This window comes from Neophocaena asiaeorientalis, unplaced genomic scaffold (assembly GCF_003031525.2).
Source record: "Neophocaena asiaeorientalis asiaeorientalis breed wild unplaced genomic scaffold, Neophocaena_asiaeorientalis_V1.1 scaffold318, whole genome shotgun sequence".
Classification (NCBI taxonomy): Eukaryota; Metazoa; Chordata; class Mammalia; order Artiodactyla; family Phocoenidae; genus Neophocaena; species Neophocaena asiaeorientalis.
Genome location: NW_020173761.1, coordinates 598,007 through 616,903, shown reverse-complemented (window position 1 = coordinate 616,903; position 18,897 = coordinate 598,007). Strand labels below are relative to the sequence as shown.

The 18,897-nt window shown below is 36.2% G+C and overlaps 1 protein-coding gene across 3 annotated transcripts in view; it reads left to right on the top strand.

Annotated features, from left to right (window-relative positions):
- The first annotated feature begins 4,240 nt into the window (after window positions 1–4,240).
- ACTR6 (actin related protein 6) overlaps window positions 4,241–18,897 on the top strand; it is a 28,561-nt gene continuing 13,904 nt past the window's right edge. The window contains exons 1-8 of one of the 3 annotated variants that reach the window (XM_024751318.1): window positions 4,241–4,371; window positions 6,312–6,429; window positions 7,007–7,075; window positions 7,945–8,068; window positions 9,250–9,385; window positions 9,478–9,534; window positions 17,814–17,912; window positions 18,008–18,086. In XM_024751318.1, the coding sequence (XP_024607086.1) occupies window positions 4,304–4,371; window positions 6,312–6,429; window positions 7,007–7,075; window positions 7,945–8,068; window positions 9,250–9,385; window positions 9,478–9,534; window positions 17,814–17,912; window positions 18,008–18,086 (750 nt within the window). In that variant the 5' untranslated portion in view covers window positions 4,241–4,303. The remainder of the gene's footprint in view (window positions 4,372–6,311; window positions 6,430–7,006; window positions 7,076–7,944; window positions 8,069–9,249; window positions 9,386–9,477; window positions 9,535–17,813; window positions 17,913–18,007; window positions 18,087–18,897) is intronic. The other 2 variants (XM_024751320.1, XM_024751319.1) reach the window with 2 other exon arrangements.

The window sequence follows — 18,897 nt, the reverse complement described above, 5'->3', positions numbered from 1 at the left end:
GGTGGGGCGGGGCAACGCAGGCTCCGGACAGGCTCTTGCTGCCCCGCCTCCCTCGCTGGGACTAGCGCGCTAGTGTCCCTGACACTGTTCGATGCTCAGACTCCCAACCCCAGAAGCTTCTTGGGTTTTAGACCTCTGTCCCCGTCTCCGTCACTGAGTTCTTCATACACATCTTCTCTTTTTCATTTCCCTGTCAGAATTTGCTCCACAAACGGCTCTAATTGCTTTGCTTTCTTTACCTACTCATCTTTCTTCATATTCTTGCCTCAGTGTCTTATCCTTTACTTAGATATTCTGCTTTTCCCCCGGCTAAATGCTGTAATTTGATGTTTCCTCTAGAAATTCTAAGAGAAGTAAAAGTTGATAATGTGTTTTAATAGAACCCAGGACCTGGGAATTAGAAGGCCTAAATTTAACTCCTGGCTCTAGTATTTTCTAGCTGTGTTAAGCTGGAGAAAATAATTTACGTACTTTTAGCTTCAGTTTAATCTTCTGTACAATAGATTAATAATATCAGCCTTACCCAACTCACTAGGTTGTTGTATCTAAAGAAATAAGGATTTAAAATTTCATTTAAAAATTTCTATGTGGGCTTCCCTGGTGGCACAGTGGTCGAGAGTCCGCCTGCCGATGCAGGGGACACGGGTTCGTGCCCCAGTCCAGGAAGATCCCACAAGCCGCGGAGCGGCTGGGCCCGTGAGCCATGGCCGCTGAGCCTGCGCGTCCGGAGCCTGTGCTCCGCAACGGGAGAGGCCACAACAGTGAGAGGCCTGCGTACCACACACACACACACAAAATTCTATGTAAAGGAAGGAAATTGTTGAAATAGCAGGGAGAACTATTACAGCTCTGCACCTTCACCCCACCCAGCCCCAAACCAACATTTTACAGAGGTGAAAATGACCTCTGTTTACAGAGGTGACATCTAAAAGTGGGGGAGGGGAGAATAACACTACCTCTGAGGGATGTGTCAGAAAATGCTGTGGGTGTCTATGGGGATGGCCAGGGGATAGTTTACACATATAGTCCAACACCTGACCCTTTTCAAGCAAGGGAAAGGAGATATATGTGGATTGACTGTTTACTCACTTAACATTTATAATGTACTATAAATGAGGCACTATTCAAGTAACTAGGTAGCCTAAACAAACAAAACCTGTTCCTGCCATCAAAGAGTTAACAGCCTCAGAGGGAAGCTAAATTCCTAATGCTAGGACCTTGAGCCCTATCATTACACTCTTGTTCAAAGCCTTGCTCCACCATTTTGTAGCTGTGTAAACTTGGGCAGGTTATTTCACTCTCAGCCTCAGTTACCTCATCTATCGGAGATAATAGTACCTAACACAATTTTGTGAGGATTAAATGAGATTATGCATATATAGTGTTGAACAAAGTGCCTAGCATATGTAAAGCTCTTAATAATGCTATTATTATCCTTAGCATAATTGAAAATAGAAGCAAAGTGCTATGAAAACATAAGAGATGGAGTGATTCTATCTTGTTTAGCCAGAGATGGATTTACAGTGGAGATATTATTTCAAAGGTGAGAATGTCAGTTTAAAGTTAAACGGACTGGCCCTGAAGTCAGACTTGGATTGGAAACTTTGCTCTGTGGATTTTTAGCTATGTGGTTGTTGTGAGGATTAAGCTAACGAAGTTTAAGTACTTAGAGAATGCCAGACACAACTGTGGTTTAAATTTACATTTTTGTTAATTGGTATTTAATTCTCAAAGTATGATTTTCAAAAAGTTAAAAATGTGACTGTCATACAAATATATAATGAATGTGCATCAAAGATTTGTTAACTCATATTGGCAAGAACCAACAAGATAGGGTATAAAGTTAGTTCACTCATTAATGTGACTTAAATCTGTTGCACATGTTCATTATGTATTTATATCAGAGTGATATTTTTAACTTTTAAAATTACACATTCTCAAAATATACATGTATTTGAAAAGTAATAGTTACATGCTTGAGATTCTTTGTACTAAAACCTGGGAGGGGAGAGTGCATGGTGTGAAGGTCAATAGAGTCAGGGCTTTTACTGAACAGTCTGTGCTGAAACTGGCTTATACTGGCTCATGAGAACCAGTTGTGCACATCTCTTCCCAACTCTGTGTTCTGGTGTTTGGTGAGTTCAGGAAAGCTTGAAAACAGCCATTGTGACAGTATTTTCACCACAGAAAATGGTAAACACTACAAATCAGGACTTTTTTCTTGGAGATCCGGTTGTTAAATATTTACCAACACAGTGTAGGATGGGTTGAAGGGGGATGAGATTGCAAATGTATGGACATTATTTCATAGGCAGTGTCAAGTCTTGGGAGACTTCTATGGTGACTGAATTTGGGGAAGATGATCAGATTTCTGATTTAGAAAAATAGTCTGATAACCGTACTGGCAGTACAGAGGACAGATCATGAAAAGAGAATGGAGACAGGAGCCTTGAGAAGGCGGCAGCATTACTATTTTTGGTGAGAGATAAGGCAGTATCAGTAAAGGTAAATAAACAAAAAAGGGTCAAGGACAAATTCCAGAGATTAATACAAGGATTGGAGTTGAAGTTTACTGAGGTTTTTAGTTTGGGGCACCGGGTAGATATTGGGGCACACCACTAATTGAGACAAGTAATATAGGTGAAACAAGCAGTTTTGGAGATAAAATTGTTTTGGATTTGTTACCTTTAAGGTTATCTCAGGACCCCTGGATAGAAACATTCAGGTTGCAGTTGGGGGTAGAAATTCTTCTTTAGGATTTATTGGTATTCAATGATAGCTGAAGCCAAGAACAAAAATGATCTTGATCCAGGATCAGGTAAATATGAAGGAAAGCAAAAAGGGAAGCTTTCTGAAAGAGCCTATTTTAAAAGATGAGAGGTGAATAGAAATGATGGTTACTCTGTGATGTAAGACTGATAAAATATTTTTTACATGGGGGATCCTATCAATTTAATATTGTTAGAGAAAATAGAATGACTAAAATTGGACATAACTAACTTTGGACTTTCAATGACTTTTTGATACAAAGGAATATAGACACCAATAGAGTGCCTAACTTAAAGGAGTTTGCCATGGCAAAGGTAACAGAATGATCACATGATAAAAGGATGATGATGATGATAATTACTAACAGGTACTTAACTTTTATCATTTACTCTTCATAAAATAATTCTGCAAGGGGGGATTATTATAGTATTCCATTTTACAGATGAGGAAGCTAAGATGTAGAGAGGTTAACTAACCTGTCCAAAAGGTTTGGTGTAGAGAGGTTAACAAACCTGTCCATTTTACAGATGAGGAAGCTAAGGTGTAGAGAGGTTAACTAACCTGTCCAAAACATGTAGTTAGCCAGGATTTGACCCAGGAGTTTGAATGCAGAGACTGCACTCTTAACTACTATCTTTGATTTCAATAATAGGACCTACTTCATAAATTGTAAAGATTAAATTAGTAAATATACATAAAGCTCTTAGAACAATTTAACCACACGCATTAAGCCCTGTGTAAGTATTAACCCTTATCTTTATCGCCCAAGGTTACACAGCCATTTTGTGGCAGAGTCCGGATTCCAACCTAAAATTCGTTCTCTTAACCATTACGATATAGACAAGTGAGCCCAAGACATTAAGGGAACACATTAAGGGAACACACCTAATTTCAGGAAGGGGAAAGGAGGAGTGTGTCAGAAGTCTAGAAGCTTTTTGAGATAAATAAGACACAAAACTCCGTGCAGAAGAACAAGCAGACAGGGAAGACTGTGAGTTAAAAAAGCGAGGCGGTTGACGTGTTCCGTGTTTGTAACAGGGTGGTTGGATCCAACAGTCAGAATGGCAGTGGCGGGCAATAAAGCTGAAGAGTCTTCATGTCCAATTCCGTGCTGCGTATGACTTTGCAATTTATTCTTCAAAAGACGTTACTGTCTGAACAATACTATTCGAACACACACACACCCACAACCTTCCCCCCCAACCCCCCCACAAAGATGGTTCGTTATAGGGGTTAGAAGAAACTCCCAAGAGCGACTCAATCTGCAAATGTAAAGAACAATCACACATTGGGCGAAAAAAAACAGCGTTTTCTCTCTTATTGGATCTCGCCAAAACGTAAACGGGTTGAGATAGGAAGCACGTTACGACTCTTGCTGGCAGGCTGGGCTGCGGTGCAATCTCTGCCTTCCGGCGTCCTCAGTTGCTAAGGGAGAGCGGAAGCGCCCTTACGCTCCGTGGGTGCCACCATAGAGTGCCGGAAAAAGCGTGAGCAGAAGGCTCGAGAAAAGAAAGCAACTGCGGTTAGTACTAAAATGACGACCTTAGTGCTGGATAACGGAGCCTACAACGCCAAAATCGGTTACAGCCATGAAAATGTCTCGTAAGTGTTCGCTTCCTCCGAGGAACAAAGCATATATGCCTAGTAGTTACGTATATTACGCTTCATCTTGGGACGTCTGTAAACTGCAAACGCCCCCGCGCGGCCCTCAGGCAGAGGGATGCTCTGGTTGGAGTTGGGTAGTTTGAATGCTTTGAAGTGGGACATGGTTACTAACTTTGGGCTACGTGGCCCCGGAAGTGGGACGTGTTTCGTTTCGTAACAGGAAATAGTTCAGGAAAATAGGCTTCTAAGGAAGCGGTTCCTGAAAGAGGGATCCGTACACAAAGTTCATGAATCCTCAGGAATCGTGGGCAACGTTTTTGTGTATATGCATTTTTGGGGGGACGCGATCATGCCTTTCATCAGATCCTTAAAGGGTTCCATGGCCCCCCAAAGTGTAAAAACCACTGTTTCAGTGGCTGTAGACTTTGAAGGCTTTGTACTTTAGCCGTTCTAAGTGCTCATTGGCTGACCTGGTTGATCAGACGCAAACAAATACTACACTGGCTTTCATAAACTATGTTTGAGTAGAGACTAAGCAAATTAAAAGACACACTTTTGCTCTAGAGTAGTCACAGGGGACTTTTTCCCTTCCTCCCTTCTTTCCTTTTTCTTTTTTTAGAGGACAAACTGCGTAGGAATGTATATTGTTACAGTCTTATTTTGGCAATGTGTATCATTGTTCTCATCCTTTGACAGCAGTTCTGTTATCAGTTACTTAAGGAATAATTTAGAAGTCTTGATAAGAGTTCGGAATACTCTGTATCATGTATAGACATTGTGTATGGTGACACAAAGGTGTAGGGAGAAGCAAGCTAAATATTCAAGAACAGTAAATTGACTAAAATTGTAATACAGCCAAGATTGACTACAAGGCAGGTTTTAAAATTATGTCCTTGGGCTTCACTGATGGCGCAGTGGTTAAGAATTCGCCTGCCGATGCAGGGGACATGGGTTTGAGACCTGGTCTGGGAAGGTCCCACATGCTGCGGAGCAGCTCAGCCGGTGAGCCACAACTACTGAGCCCGTGTGCCACAACTACTGAAGCCCGCACGCCTAGAGCCTGTGCTCCACAACGAAGACAGTAGCCCCCAATCGCCACAACTAGAGAAAGCCTGTGTGCAACAATGAAGACTTAATGCAACCAAAAATAAATAAAATAAATAAATTTTAAAATATATTGTTTTTATGTCCTTGAAGAATATTTAAACATAGAGAAAATGACAGCATAGTAAGTGAAATAATCAGGTATAAAACATTTTTACAGTATTATCCCAATTAATGCAAGGATTTTAATCGCCTTTAGCGCAAAATAATCCTTATACCAAAGTGGAATATTTTGGAGTGACAAATTATGTTCCCCTTCACTTTCTCTCTCTCTATCCCTTTCTCTGTGTGTGTATATATATGCACACACACATGCATACACACACATACATGTGTACACATGTATGATGGATAATGGTTCTAGTTTGTCTTCCTAACCAGATTGTAAACTCATGGTGCGCAGCAACTATATTTAAAACTACCTCCTACATCTGTACCTTATAGCATCTTGCTGATTGAAAATCTTTGACTCCATGGAAACTTAATTTTATGGTCAGAATTTTGAACTTGGAATTTTTTTTTTTCTTACCAGAGTGGTATTAAGAATTTTCCAGGAACTTTACCTCAGCCCCTCTTCACCTCTGTGCAGTGGCAGAACCAATACCCACCCGTAAGGGTGTCCTGAAGATTATTTGAGAAAGATAATGGGTCCAGTACAGAACTGGTATATACTAGAACCTTAAAAAAAAAAGGCATGTAAAAATTTTTTGAAGACAGAATGAGAAACACTGGTTTTGGATATTTTTTGACACCAAGGGTGGTGGTTAGGTAAATGTATTTTTAGGAACTAAGTATTTAGGGAATAATTACATTATTTGTTTCTTTGTTTATAGAGTTATTCCTAACTGTCAGTTCAGGTCAAAAACGGCACGTCTTAAAACTTTTACTGCCAACCAGATAGATGAAATAAAGGATCCTTCTGGACTCTTTTATATTCTTCCTTTTCAAAAGGTAATTCAACTGTATGTCATTTCTAGCATTAAAGACCTAAACTGAAGGATAATTTGGAATGTATATTTAAGATTTTGTATGTATGAAAATATTTTTGAATCTCTGAGAAAAAGTTATTTTAATTAAGATCTTATTAAAACCAAAAGTTGAATTTAAATTGTCATGTTAAAAAATGACCATGATTAATTATACTTCAATGAAAAAAAATCAACTATACTTCAATAAATAAAAATAAATGACCATGATTTAGTTACTGATTGTGGGTACTGAATTTTACTTGTTTATGTTAAAGCTAAATGAAACGAACACATTAAAGAAAAAGAGTATAGAGAGGCATCTCTACATATTGGTGTGTCTTTTGAACCCTTGATATTTTGGTTATTGTTAATTTGTAATATTTTGAATTTCTAAAAGGAGAAAAACATACCAATATAATAGGTTTGAAATTCAAACATCATTAGACTGGTGAATGTGACCATAAAGAGATAAGAATCAGTGATTTAGAATATATTAATCTGATTTTTTAAAAATTGTTCAAATATTTTTGATAATTAAATTCATAAAACAAATTTTTTAGGGCTACTTGGTGAATTGGGATGTTCAAAGACAAGTCTGGGATTACCTTTTTGGAAAAGAAATGTATCAGGTAACAAATTGGAGTATGTATTCAAATTTCTATTTCCATGTCTTATTCAAATGAAAAATTTAAATCTGTGCTTATATCTTAAGATTTATAAATTTTTGAATATGTTTCTTATATATATTTAAGTCATTTAATCTACTGTGCTTAACTTTGATTTTCAAATAAGTGCAAGTGAATGGAATTTCCATTGTGAAGTGGAATTTGAAGTTGAGAAGAGATAGTCTGTATGAAACTTAAGATTAAAATTTTTACTTCAGATTTCTGCTATTCTTAGACCAATTCACTGTCTAATTTTTTTCACAATAAAATATTTTTGCTGATATATCTGAATGTGTGAATGATACAATGTTAAAATTTTGTGCTTTTAATATCTTTACTGTGACTTTAGGTGTACTGAGAAAATGTTCAAATTTTAATGCTTCTTAAAAGTGTGTGGGAGAGAATTATGTAAACGTTAAATATTCTAAAGCTTCTCACCTTTTAACTTTTAAAAACAAAATAACAGTCCTGGTGCCTGTAGTTGTATCATTTATTACTTTTGCATAATTATCTTTAAACAATTTGACAGTACCATTTTATCAATGCTATCATTAAGAGAGTTAAAATTATATAATAGTTAAAGTGCATGTATTCTGTAACCAGACTTCCCAAGTTCAAATCCTAGGTATGTCGCTAACTAGTTATATGGACCTTCGTAACTCATTCAACTCTACTGTGCCTCAGTTTGCTCACCTTTTAAAAGGGAATAATAGTAAGACGTGTCTCCTAGGGTTATTGTGAGGATTAAATAAATGTGTTTATATATATAAAACAAGTACTTATAATTATGACTACAAAGTTACAAAACTTTGGGAATTTTTTTCCTCACATAGGTTGATTTTTTAGACACTAATATTATTATCACAGAACCATATTTTAACTTCACTTCAATTCAAGAATCAATGAATGAAATCTTATTTGAAGAATACCAGTTTCAAGCAGTATTAAGAGTAAATGGTGAGTTAAAGTTTTTATTGAAATTGAGTTATGTGAATATGAATATGAATAAAGAAACACTTAAGGTCTAAGAATACTGGGTGACATTCTTTTTGATTTGAAGGAAATAAAACCTGGAATTTAAAAACTAGATGGACCCTTAGAGATTATCTAGTCAGACTTCTATCACTTTATCTTTTTACTGATATGATATTTCTCCCTAATGAAGTTACTAGCCACATTTCTAATCTCTGAAAGATTATTGTTTCTGAGTTGTCTTTTCTGTCACTGATGTGTCTGCTATTGTTATTATTATTGTTTGAAATAATGTTAATAGCTCAGGCTGCCAATATGAAGGAAAATAATCTGTAAATATTATCTAGAAGTAAGTTTATTAAAGGCTAGAATCACATTACATGACTGTACAAAGAAAGTATTCACATATTTAGCTTGTAGAATTTAAGTCTGTATAAGCAACAGTATACTGTAATGGTTAGGAGCATAATATCTAAAACAGTGTTCTCAACCAAGGGTGATTTTGCTCCTGGGGACATTTGACAAAGTCTGGAGACATTTTTCGTTGTCACAACTGGGAGGGTGCTACTGGCATCTAATGTGTAGAGGACACAGATGCTGCTAAACATCTTACAATGCACAGTAAAACCCCCAACAACAAGGAGTTATCTGGCCCAAAATGTCAGGAGTTCCAAAGTTGAGAAACCCTGCTCTGGAGTCACACTGTCTATGTTTGAATCCTAGCTCTGTTACTTTCTAATCATGTGACCTTGGGCACATTATTTAACTTCCCTGTGCTTCACTTTCTTCATCTGTGAAATGGGATTGTTGTGAGGATTAAAACACACACACTCATGGAGTTTAGAATAGTGCCCAGCATGTAATAAATGCTCAGTAAAATCATCTGCTATTAAAATAATTATTATAAACTGTGAAGTGAATATTTACCTTTAAAAGTTGATCACAAATTTTTTATCATTTTCCACAAAAATATCACGTTTTAAAGTTTAAGCATTATAAAGAGCTTGTGACAGAATTAGGAATGTTATTTTAAATTAGCATTTTTCCTATAAATAAAGTTGTCTTTCTGCTTGTTTTTGTTTGCTACCTTTCTTTATTTATTGCTTTAAATTAATTATACTCTTATTCAGTGTGTTTATTTTTTCTTTACCTTTTTTTTTAAATAGCTGGGGCTCTCAGTGCACATAGGTATTTCCGAGATAATCCTTCTGAATTATGCTGTATCATTGTAGATAGTGGATATTCCTTTACACATATAGTTCCTTATTGTAGAAGTAAAAAGAAAAAAGAAGCAATTATTCGGTGAGTTGCATTCAATTTTCATCTTATTTCTTAGAATAAAACTGAATGAAATGTGTAATAAACTGAACCAAATTTGAATTCTCCCTTTTTAGGATAAATGTGGGAGGAAAACTCCTAACCAATCATCTAAAAGAGATTATATCTTACAGGTAATACTTAACTTTAATTCTTTGGGAGGATGGGATGCTGGGGGTGAACTTTTTAAAGTAATTTAAAATTATTCCTTACCTTTAGTTCTAAGTTCAGGTGGCAATTCTATATTATTGCTTAGAAGACTATATCACATATATAACTACTAATGATGTTCAAGTTGAAAAGCTTTCTAACATATGAAATGGTAGTATCCACCAAAAAGACATTTCCAAATTCTAGAGAGCTTAATACATTAATAATATTTTAAAATGACAAATGTATATGTATCTCGTAAAACAAATTTAAAAATACGTGTAAGGAAATAAGGATCCAAAAAGAAAATAAATCTCTGCCTTCCCTTTCCATTTCTCTTGTCAGTTTTACTCCATACACAGCATAATATTTCAACTTTATTATCTTTTACTCTTTCTCTATAAGCCTTAATAATATATTGATATGTTTCTGGATTAGCCAATATTAGTTGACTGTCCACTATTAAAAGATGAAGAATTAGTACTTAATCATGTGCCAACTCTTCTCCTGCCTCCTAAATTTTATTAATGCTATTATTTTTAGTTTTATTGTGTTTAAAAACATAAGTAGAATTCTTAAATCTCAGTTTTTGCTACATTAACTTTGACCGGTATGATACTGTCAGTATCTCTTGGCTTCCCTCTGTGTTATATATGAAAATAAGTGCATCTACATTTCTTTCTTCCCTCCTTTTCTTTCTCTCGGATGTATCATTACTTTTTTAAACAGCTTTATTGAGATATAATTCTCATACCGTACAGTTCACCCATTTAAAGTGTACATTTCAATGGTTTTTAGCATATGCATCCATCACCACAATCAATTTTAGAACATTTCATTACCCCCAAAAGAAGCCCAATCCCCTTAGAGCTGTCTTACCCATCTCTAGCGCATTTAAAAAAAAAACTTTTTATTTTGAAATACAGACACAGGAAGTTGCAAGAATAGTACACAGAGCCCTGTGTACCCTTAGTGACATTTTATATAACTAGTACAACATAAAAATGATAAAATTGACGTTGGTGCAATACTGTTAACCAGACTACAGATTATATTCAGTTTTCACTATTTTTTACATGCACTAGTCTGCCTCTAGTTCTGTGTGGTTTTTATCCCATGTATAGACTCATAAACACTGCCACAGTCAAGATACAGAACTGTTCCACCATTACAAAGGAACTTCTATGTGCTCCCACTTTATATTTGCTCCCCCACCTTGTCCCAGTACCTTGGCAATTGCTAATCTGCTTTCCATTTCTATAGTTCTATTATTTCAAGAATGTTAGAGAAACAGAATCATATAGTATGTAACCTTTAGAGATTGACTTTTTTCATTGCTCTACTATTTCTTCTTAATTATTGAAATTTATAATATTTACATAATGCTCTTTACTATAGTTAAGTCTTCTTGCCTTGATTATAGATTAATTTTAAAAATAGAAAACTTATAAATAGTATTTACAATATTATGATTATGTGAATGTTACTCATTATGAAACCAAACAGAATTAGGCTCAGCTTCAAAAAGTTTAGTTGTTTAATTCCCTTTCCCAGAAACAGCAAATTAGAAAGGTAAGGGAAGGCTGATACAGATGAGGACATTAACCAAGACCTACGCAGTTTCAGTCCAAAGCCTATATACTTAGTCCTTCTGAATGAAACACTGAATGAAAAAAAATTCATATGTTCTTAAAAGCAAGGCTGTTGAAGTCTGACTTGGAGAGAAGAAGCTGGCAGGAACAACTAGAAATACTGATGAAAAAGAATGATAATGAAAAGAGACTTCTCTAGTAGATGATTAAAAAAATTAAAACTAATAATTAAATTAAGGTGACACTTGTATAAGAATTAACTGACAGGGACTTCCCAGTGGTGCAGTGGTTAAGACTCTGTGCTCCCAATGAAGGGGGTCTGGGTTCGATCTCTGGTCAGGGAATGAGGTCCCACATGCATGCCACAACTAAGAGTTCGCATGCCGCAACTTAGGATCCCACGTGCTGCAACTAAGACCCAGTGCAACCAAATTAAATAAATATTTTTTTAAAAAAAAAGAATTAACTGACAGATCAGTGACACTGAATTGTTAATCCTAAATCAAACATTATATGTAAAAAAAAAGTAATTACATATTAAACAAAGCATCAGAAACCAATGAGGAGGGGAGTAACTGTTCAAGAAAGGATACAGGTAAAGTTCCCTGTTTGGAGAAAAATTAAGATTTTACTTTGCCTCATACACTGAAGTTCAGATGGTTGTAAGACTTAAGTATAAAAATAAAACCACAAGAAATATTTAACTGAGTTGCTAAGCATAAAAACAGTGGAAGAGGGCTTCCCTGGTGGTGCAATGGTTAAGAATTTGCCTGCCAAGGCAGGGGACACGGGTTCGAGCCATGGTCTGGGAAGATCCCACATGCCGCAGAGCAACTAAGCCTGTGCACCACAACTACTGAGCCTGCGCTCTAGAGCCCGTAAGCCACAACTATTAAACCCTGCACTCCTAGAGCCCATGCTGTGCAACAAGAGAAACTACTGCAATGAGAAGCCCACGCACTGCAATGAAGAGTAGCCCCCGCTCGCCGCAACTAGAGAAAGCCCACGCTCAGCATCAAAGACCCAGTGCAGCTAAAAATAAATAAATAAATTTATTTTAAAAAAAAAGTGGAAGAAGTAACAAAGGGTGTATTTTCTTACAATTTCTTTTTAAAATAAACTTTTTATTGAAGTAAAACATATATAAAAAAAAGTTTAAGACTGTGAGTGTACAACTCAGTGAATTTTCAAAAAGTGAATGCACTCATGTAACCAGAACACAGTTCAAGCAGAATATTACCAGCACCCTTAGCCCCCCTTTTGTCTCTGTTTAGTCTGAAAACAACTGACTTAAGGACAGGATAGATTTTGCCAGCTTTTGTTTTTTAACTATGTAAAAATTTTAAACCTTATGTACATCAAAAGCCTTTGTAAGCAAAACTAAAGTAAACAATCCTGAGAAATAGACCTAAAAGAAATATGACACAGGGTTGTTTTCTTTAATATATTAAGAGCTCTTATCAATCCATAAGAAAAACACTACCCCAGTATAAAATGGTTAGATAATTTTCAGAATACAGATGGTCAGTGGCACAAATAGATAATCATTGGAGAATTACATGCTGTCAAAGGTTATAAAATGGATAATTCTCAGACATAAAAAGTGTTAAACATCTGTAGTAATCACAGATTCCATTGTGATATTTATTGAGCATTTATTTAGGAGCTTGGGATGCAAAACAGAAAAGCATTCCTCTTCCTCATGGCACATTCTAGTAGAGAAAATGCAAATTAAAATACTACTCTTACAATCCAAATTAATAGAATTTTTTTCAAAAGGTGTTGCAGATTTGTGATATGGACACTCTTATTTGCTGCTGGTCAGAGTATAATTTGAAATAACTTTTCTGGTAGACAATTTTGCAATATACCAAGAGACTAAGTATTTCATATTATGTGTCCTAGAGTATGAATAAATAATGGGATAATCAGAGATATCGATTAAGATGCCTATATTTCGAATACAGGGACTATGCTAAACACTTTACATGTATGATTAGAATTATTTACTTCTTGCAGCTGTATTAAGTTGGTGAACTTATTACCCTTTTAGAGTTGAAGAGATTGAGTCCCAAAGAAATAAAGTAATTTGTCTACTAAGTTGTGATTAAGCCTGTCTCAGACTCCAAAGTCCATGTTTATAAACACACGAGTATTTTTCCTCCTGATCTAAACTTTCAATATTTGGAATATGGATAAATACATATTAATAGACCCCTCTGGTTGAAGTATGATAGGGCAATAAGAACCTGCTGTATAAAAAAGTAAATAAAATTAAATTTAAAAAGAAATATGATAAGGCATTAAATCATATTTTTAACGAATATGTAATAGCATAAGAAAATGTTCATGAGATAATGTTTGGGCTAAAACATAAAAAGTAAAAATCTATGTGCAGAGAAAAATATTCAAAGGAAATAACCTCACATTTTTGTTTGTTTTTTAAAACATCTTTATTTTCTACATTAAGCCTGTGTTGTCTCTGATTCACTCATCAAATATTTACACATCTACTTTTTTTTGCTGTTTTTTTTTTTTTTTGCGGTACACGGACCTCTCAGTGTTGTGGCCTCCCCCGTTGCGGAGCACAGGCTCCGGACACGCAGGCTCAGTGGCCATGGCTCACGGGCCCAGCTGCTCCGCGGCACGTGGGATCTTCCCAGACTGGGGCACGAACCCATGTCCCCTGTATCGGCAGGCTGGCTCCCAACCACTGCGCCACCAGGGAAGCCCTAAGCATCTACTTTTTGCCAATTAGTGTGTGGTGCTGACTAACAGTCCTTGTCTAAAAGGAAAAGAAAGTGCACATAGTTAAGGCATTTTAGCAGGGTTCTATTCAGAATGGTTGGAAGAAAATGTTTCCCTTTAATTGGATAATCCTTGCCACTTAAAACCTCTCTTTTCAATTTCCTTCTGCAAACTGAACTGTTTGCTCTTAGAGGGATAATGGGGAGATTAAATAACATAATGGAATGGGTATTCCATAAAGTTAAAAATATTTTACACATTCAAAAATTTAATATTTTTAAAAACTCAGTTACCTGAAAATTTAATTCCAGAAAAACATTTTAAATAATTGTAAGTTATGTTTAAATTTTCTTTTTTTTTTATTAGTCATCAATTTTATACACATCAGTATATACATGTCAATCCCAATCACCAAATTCATCACACCCCCACCACCCCCATAGCTTTCCCCCCTTGGTGTCCATACGTTTGTTCTCTACATCTGTGTCTCAACTTCTGCCCTGCAAGCCGGTTCATCTGTACCATTTGTCTAGGTTCCACATATATGCGTTAATATACGATATATGTTTTTCCTTTTCTGACTTACTTCATTCTGTATGACAGTCTCTAGATCCATCCACGTCTGTACAAATGACCCAATTTCGTTCCTTTTTATGGCTGAGTAATATTCCATTGTATATATGTACCACATCTGCTTTATCCATTCATCTGTCGATGGGCATCTAGGTTGCTTCCATGGCCTGGCTATTTTTAGTTGACCATAGGTGCGTGGGTTTATCTCTGGGCTTTCTATCTTGTTCCATTGATCTGTGTTTCTGTTTTTGTGCCAGTAGCATATTGTCTTGATTACTGTAGCTTTGAGGTATAGTCTGAAGTCAGGGAGTCTGATTCCTCCAGCTCCGCTTTGTTGACTCAAGACTGCTTTGGCTATTCGGGGTCTTTTGTGTCTCCATACAAATTTTAAGATTTCTTGTTCTAGTTCTGTAAAAAATGCCATTGGTAATTTGATAGGAATTGCACTGAATCTGTAGATTGCTTTGGGTAGTAGAGTCATTTTCACAATATTGAATCTTCCAATCCAAGAACATGGTATATCTCTCCATCTGTTGGTATCATCTTTAATTTCTTTCATCAGTATCTTATAGTTTCCTGCATACAGGTCTTTTGTCTCCCTACCTGTCTCCCTAGGTAGGTTTTTTCCTAGGTATTTTATTTTTTGTTGCAATGGTAAATGGGAGTGTTTCCTTAATTTCTCTTTCAGATTTTTTATCATTAGTGTATTGGAATGCAAGAGATTTCTGTGCATTAATTTAGGGTTGCTTATAGTAGTCTCTTAGGATGCTTTGTATTTCTGGAGTGTCTGTTGTAACTTCTCCTTTTTCATTTCTAATTTTATTGATTTGAGTCCTCTCCCTCTTTTTCTTGATGAGTCTGGCTAATGGTTTATCAATTTTGTTTATCTTCTCAAAGAACCAGGTTTTAGTTTTATTGATCTTTGCTATTGTTTTCTTTGTTTCTATTTCATTTATTTCTGCTCTGACCTTTATGATTTCCTTCCTTCTGCTAACTTTGGGTTTTGTTTGTTCTTTTTTCCCTAGTTCCTGTAGGTGTAAGGTTAGATTGTTTATTTGAGATTTTTCTTGTTTCTTGAGGTAGGCTTGTATAGTTATAAACTTCCCTCTTAGAACTACTTTCACTGCATTCCATAGGTTTTGCATCATCATGTTTTCATTGTCATTTGTCCCTAGGTATTTTTTGATTTCCTCTTTAATTTCTTCAGTGATCTCTTGGTCATTTAGTAACGTATTGTTTACCCTCCATGTGTTTGTGTCTTTTACGTTTTTTTCCCTGTAATTCATTTCTAATCTCATTGATATGAGATTGATTTGATGTGATTTCAATTTTCTTAAATTTACTGAGGCTTGATTTGGGACCCAAGATGTGATCTATCCTGGACAATGTTCTGTGCGCACTTGAGAAGAAAGTGTAATCTGCTGTTTTGGGATGGAATGTCCTATAAATATCAACTAAATCTATCTGGTCTATTGTGTCATTTAAAGCTTCTGTTTCCTCTTTTTTTTTTTTTTTTTTTTTTGCGGTATACTGGCCTCTCACTGTTGTGGCCTTTCCCGTTGCGGAGCACAGGCTCCAGACACACAGGCTCAGTGGCCGTGGCTCACGGGTCCAGCCACTCCGCGGCATGTGGGATCTTCCTGGACTGGGGCACGAACCCATGTCCCCTGCATCGGCAGGTGGACTCTCAATCACTGGGCCAAAAGGGAAGCCCCTGTTTACTCATTTATTTTCATTTTGGATGATCTGTCCATTGGTGTAAGTGAGGTGTTAAAGTCCCCCACTATTATTGTGTTACTGTCGATTTCCTCTTTTATAGCTGTTAGCAGTTGCCTTATGTATTAAGGTGCTCCTATGTTGGGTGCATATATAATTGTTATATCTTCTTCTTGGATTGATCCCTTGATCATTATGTAGTGTCCTTCCTTGTCTTGTGTAACACTCTTTATTTTAGAGTCTATTTTATCTCATATGAGTATTGCTACTCCAGCTTTCCTTTGATTTCCATTTGCACGGAATATCTTTTTCCATCCCCTCACTTTCAGTCTGTATGTGTCCCTAGGTCTGAAGTGGGCCTCTTGTAGACAGCATATATATGGGTCTTGTTTTTGTATCCATTCAGCGAGCCTGTGTCTTTTGGTTGGAGCATTTAATCCATTCACGTTTAAGTTAATTATCGATATGTCTGTCCCTATTACCATTTTCTTAATTGTTACGTGTTTGTTTTTCTAGGTCCTTTTCTTCTCTTATGTTTCCCACTTAGGGAAGATCCTTTAGCATTTTTTGTAGAGCTCATTTGATGGTACTGAATTCTCTTACCTGTTGCTTGTCTGTAAAGCTGTTGATTTCTCCATCGAACCTGAATGAGATCCTTACCGGGTAGAGTAATCTTGCTTGTAGGTTCTTCCCTTTAATCACTTTAAATATATTATGCCACTCCCTTCTGGCTTGTAAAGTTTCTGCTGAGAAATCAGGTCTTAACTTTATGGGACTTCCCGTGTATGTTATTTGTCATTTTTCCCTTGCTGCTTTCAATAATTTTTCATTATCTTTAATTTTTGCTAGTTTGAGTACTCTGTGTCTCGGCATGTTTCTCTTTGGGTTCATCCTGCCTGGGACTCTGTGCGCTTTCTGGACTTGGGTGGCTATTTCCTTTCCCATGTTAGGGAAGTTTTCAACTATAATCTCTTCAAATATTTTCTCTGGTCCTTTCTCTCTTCTCCTTCTGGGACCCCTATAATGCGAATGTTGTTGCATTTAATGTTGTCCCAGAGGTCTCTTAGGCTGTCTTCATTTCTTTTCATTCTTTTTTCTTTATTCTGTTCTGCAGCAGTGAATTCCACCATTCTGTCTTCCAGGTCACTTATCCGTTCTTCTGCCTCAGTTATTCTGCTATTGATTCCTTCTAGTGTAGTTTTCATTTCAGTTATTGTATTGTTCATCTCTGTTTGTTTGTTATTTAATTCTTCTAGGTCTTTGTTAAACATTTCTTGCATTTTCTCGATTTTTGCCTCCATTCTTTTTCCGAGGTCCTGGATCGTCTTCACTCTCAGTATTCTGAATTCTTTTTCTGGAAGTTTGCCTATCTCCACTTCATTCAGTTGTTTTTCTGGGGTTTTATCTTGTTCCTTCATCTGGTACATAGCCCTCTGCCTTTTCATTTTGTCTGTCTTTCTGTGAATGTGGGTTTTGTTCCACAGGCTGCAGGATTGTAGTTCTTCTTGCTTCTGCTGTCTGCCCTCTGGTGGATGAGGCTATCTAAGAGGCTTGTGCAAGTTTCCTGATGGGAGGGAATGGTGGTGGGTCTAAATTTTTTTTATTTCACGTTACCATTTTTTTTTTCTGTTCAGGCAGTTACATGTTATGGATGAAACACATGTGATTAATCAAGTGAAAGAAGATGTATGCTATGTGTCTCAGGATTTTTATAGAGACATGGATATTGCCAAGTATGTATAATGGTAACCTAAGAATTAGAAAGTTGATTCTTGGGTAATGTTACACATAGTTAAAATATTTTATAAGTCTGTGTTTTGTTTTCCAGGTTGAAAGGAGAAGAAAATACAGTAATGGTAGACTATGTTTTGCCTGACTTTAGTACAATTAAAAAGGGCTTTTGTAAGGTAATTTTTAAAACTTTATTTTATATTGGCGTATAGTTGATTTACAGTGTTGTGTTAATTTCAGGTGTACACCAAAGTGATTCAGTTATACATATATCTATTCTCTTTCAGATCCTTTCCCATATAGGTTATTACAGAGTATTAAGTAGAGTTCCCTGTGCTGTACAGTAGGTTCTTGTTGATTATCTATTTTATATATAATAGTGTATGTTAATCCCAACCTCCTAATTTATCCCTCCCCCCACCTTTCTCCTTTGGTAACCGTAAGTTTGTTTTCTAAGTCTGTGATGTAAGGTAATTTAAAAAATACTCAGTGATAATTCTTCAAGTGACCACCTCAGTCAGGTTTGAACAGCATCCAGCTGGGATGGGTGGAATCTCAGAGTTGTTGATGACTGCCTTCCTGCCTGGTGGCCATTTCTTTAGGCACCAGTGTATGAATGATTAGTTAATATCTCTACTAAAGTTATTTAGAAAAAGAACTATCTGTCATGATAGCACATGGGACAAATCTGGAGATTAACAGTATCATTACCTATATTATGGTTTACCCTTTTGTGTTTCATTAAGAATTAGTTTAAGTCCAGTTAGAAGTAGGTTATTTGTTGTGAATATTACTGGCACAGCTGACCCAAGGCTCTGCTATCAGATTGTAGTTGAAAACAGCAAAATCCAGTGCACTTTCAAAGTGTTGAGATGAGTTTATCTTGGATGTGAAAACAAAGTAATTTCTCCCTATCTTTGAGCAGCTCAGGTAAATTATCAGTTCTGTGGTTGGGTAAATGTGAAGTTTGCCCTTCTAGTTACTGGC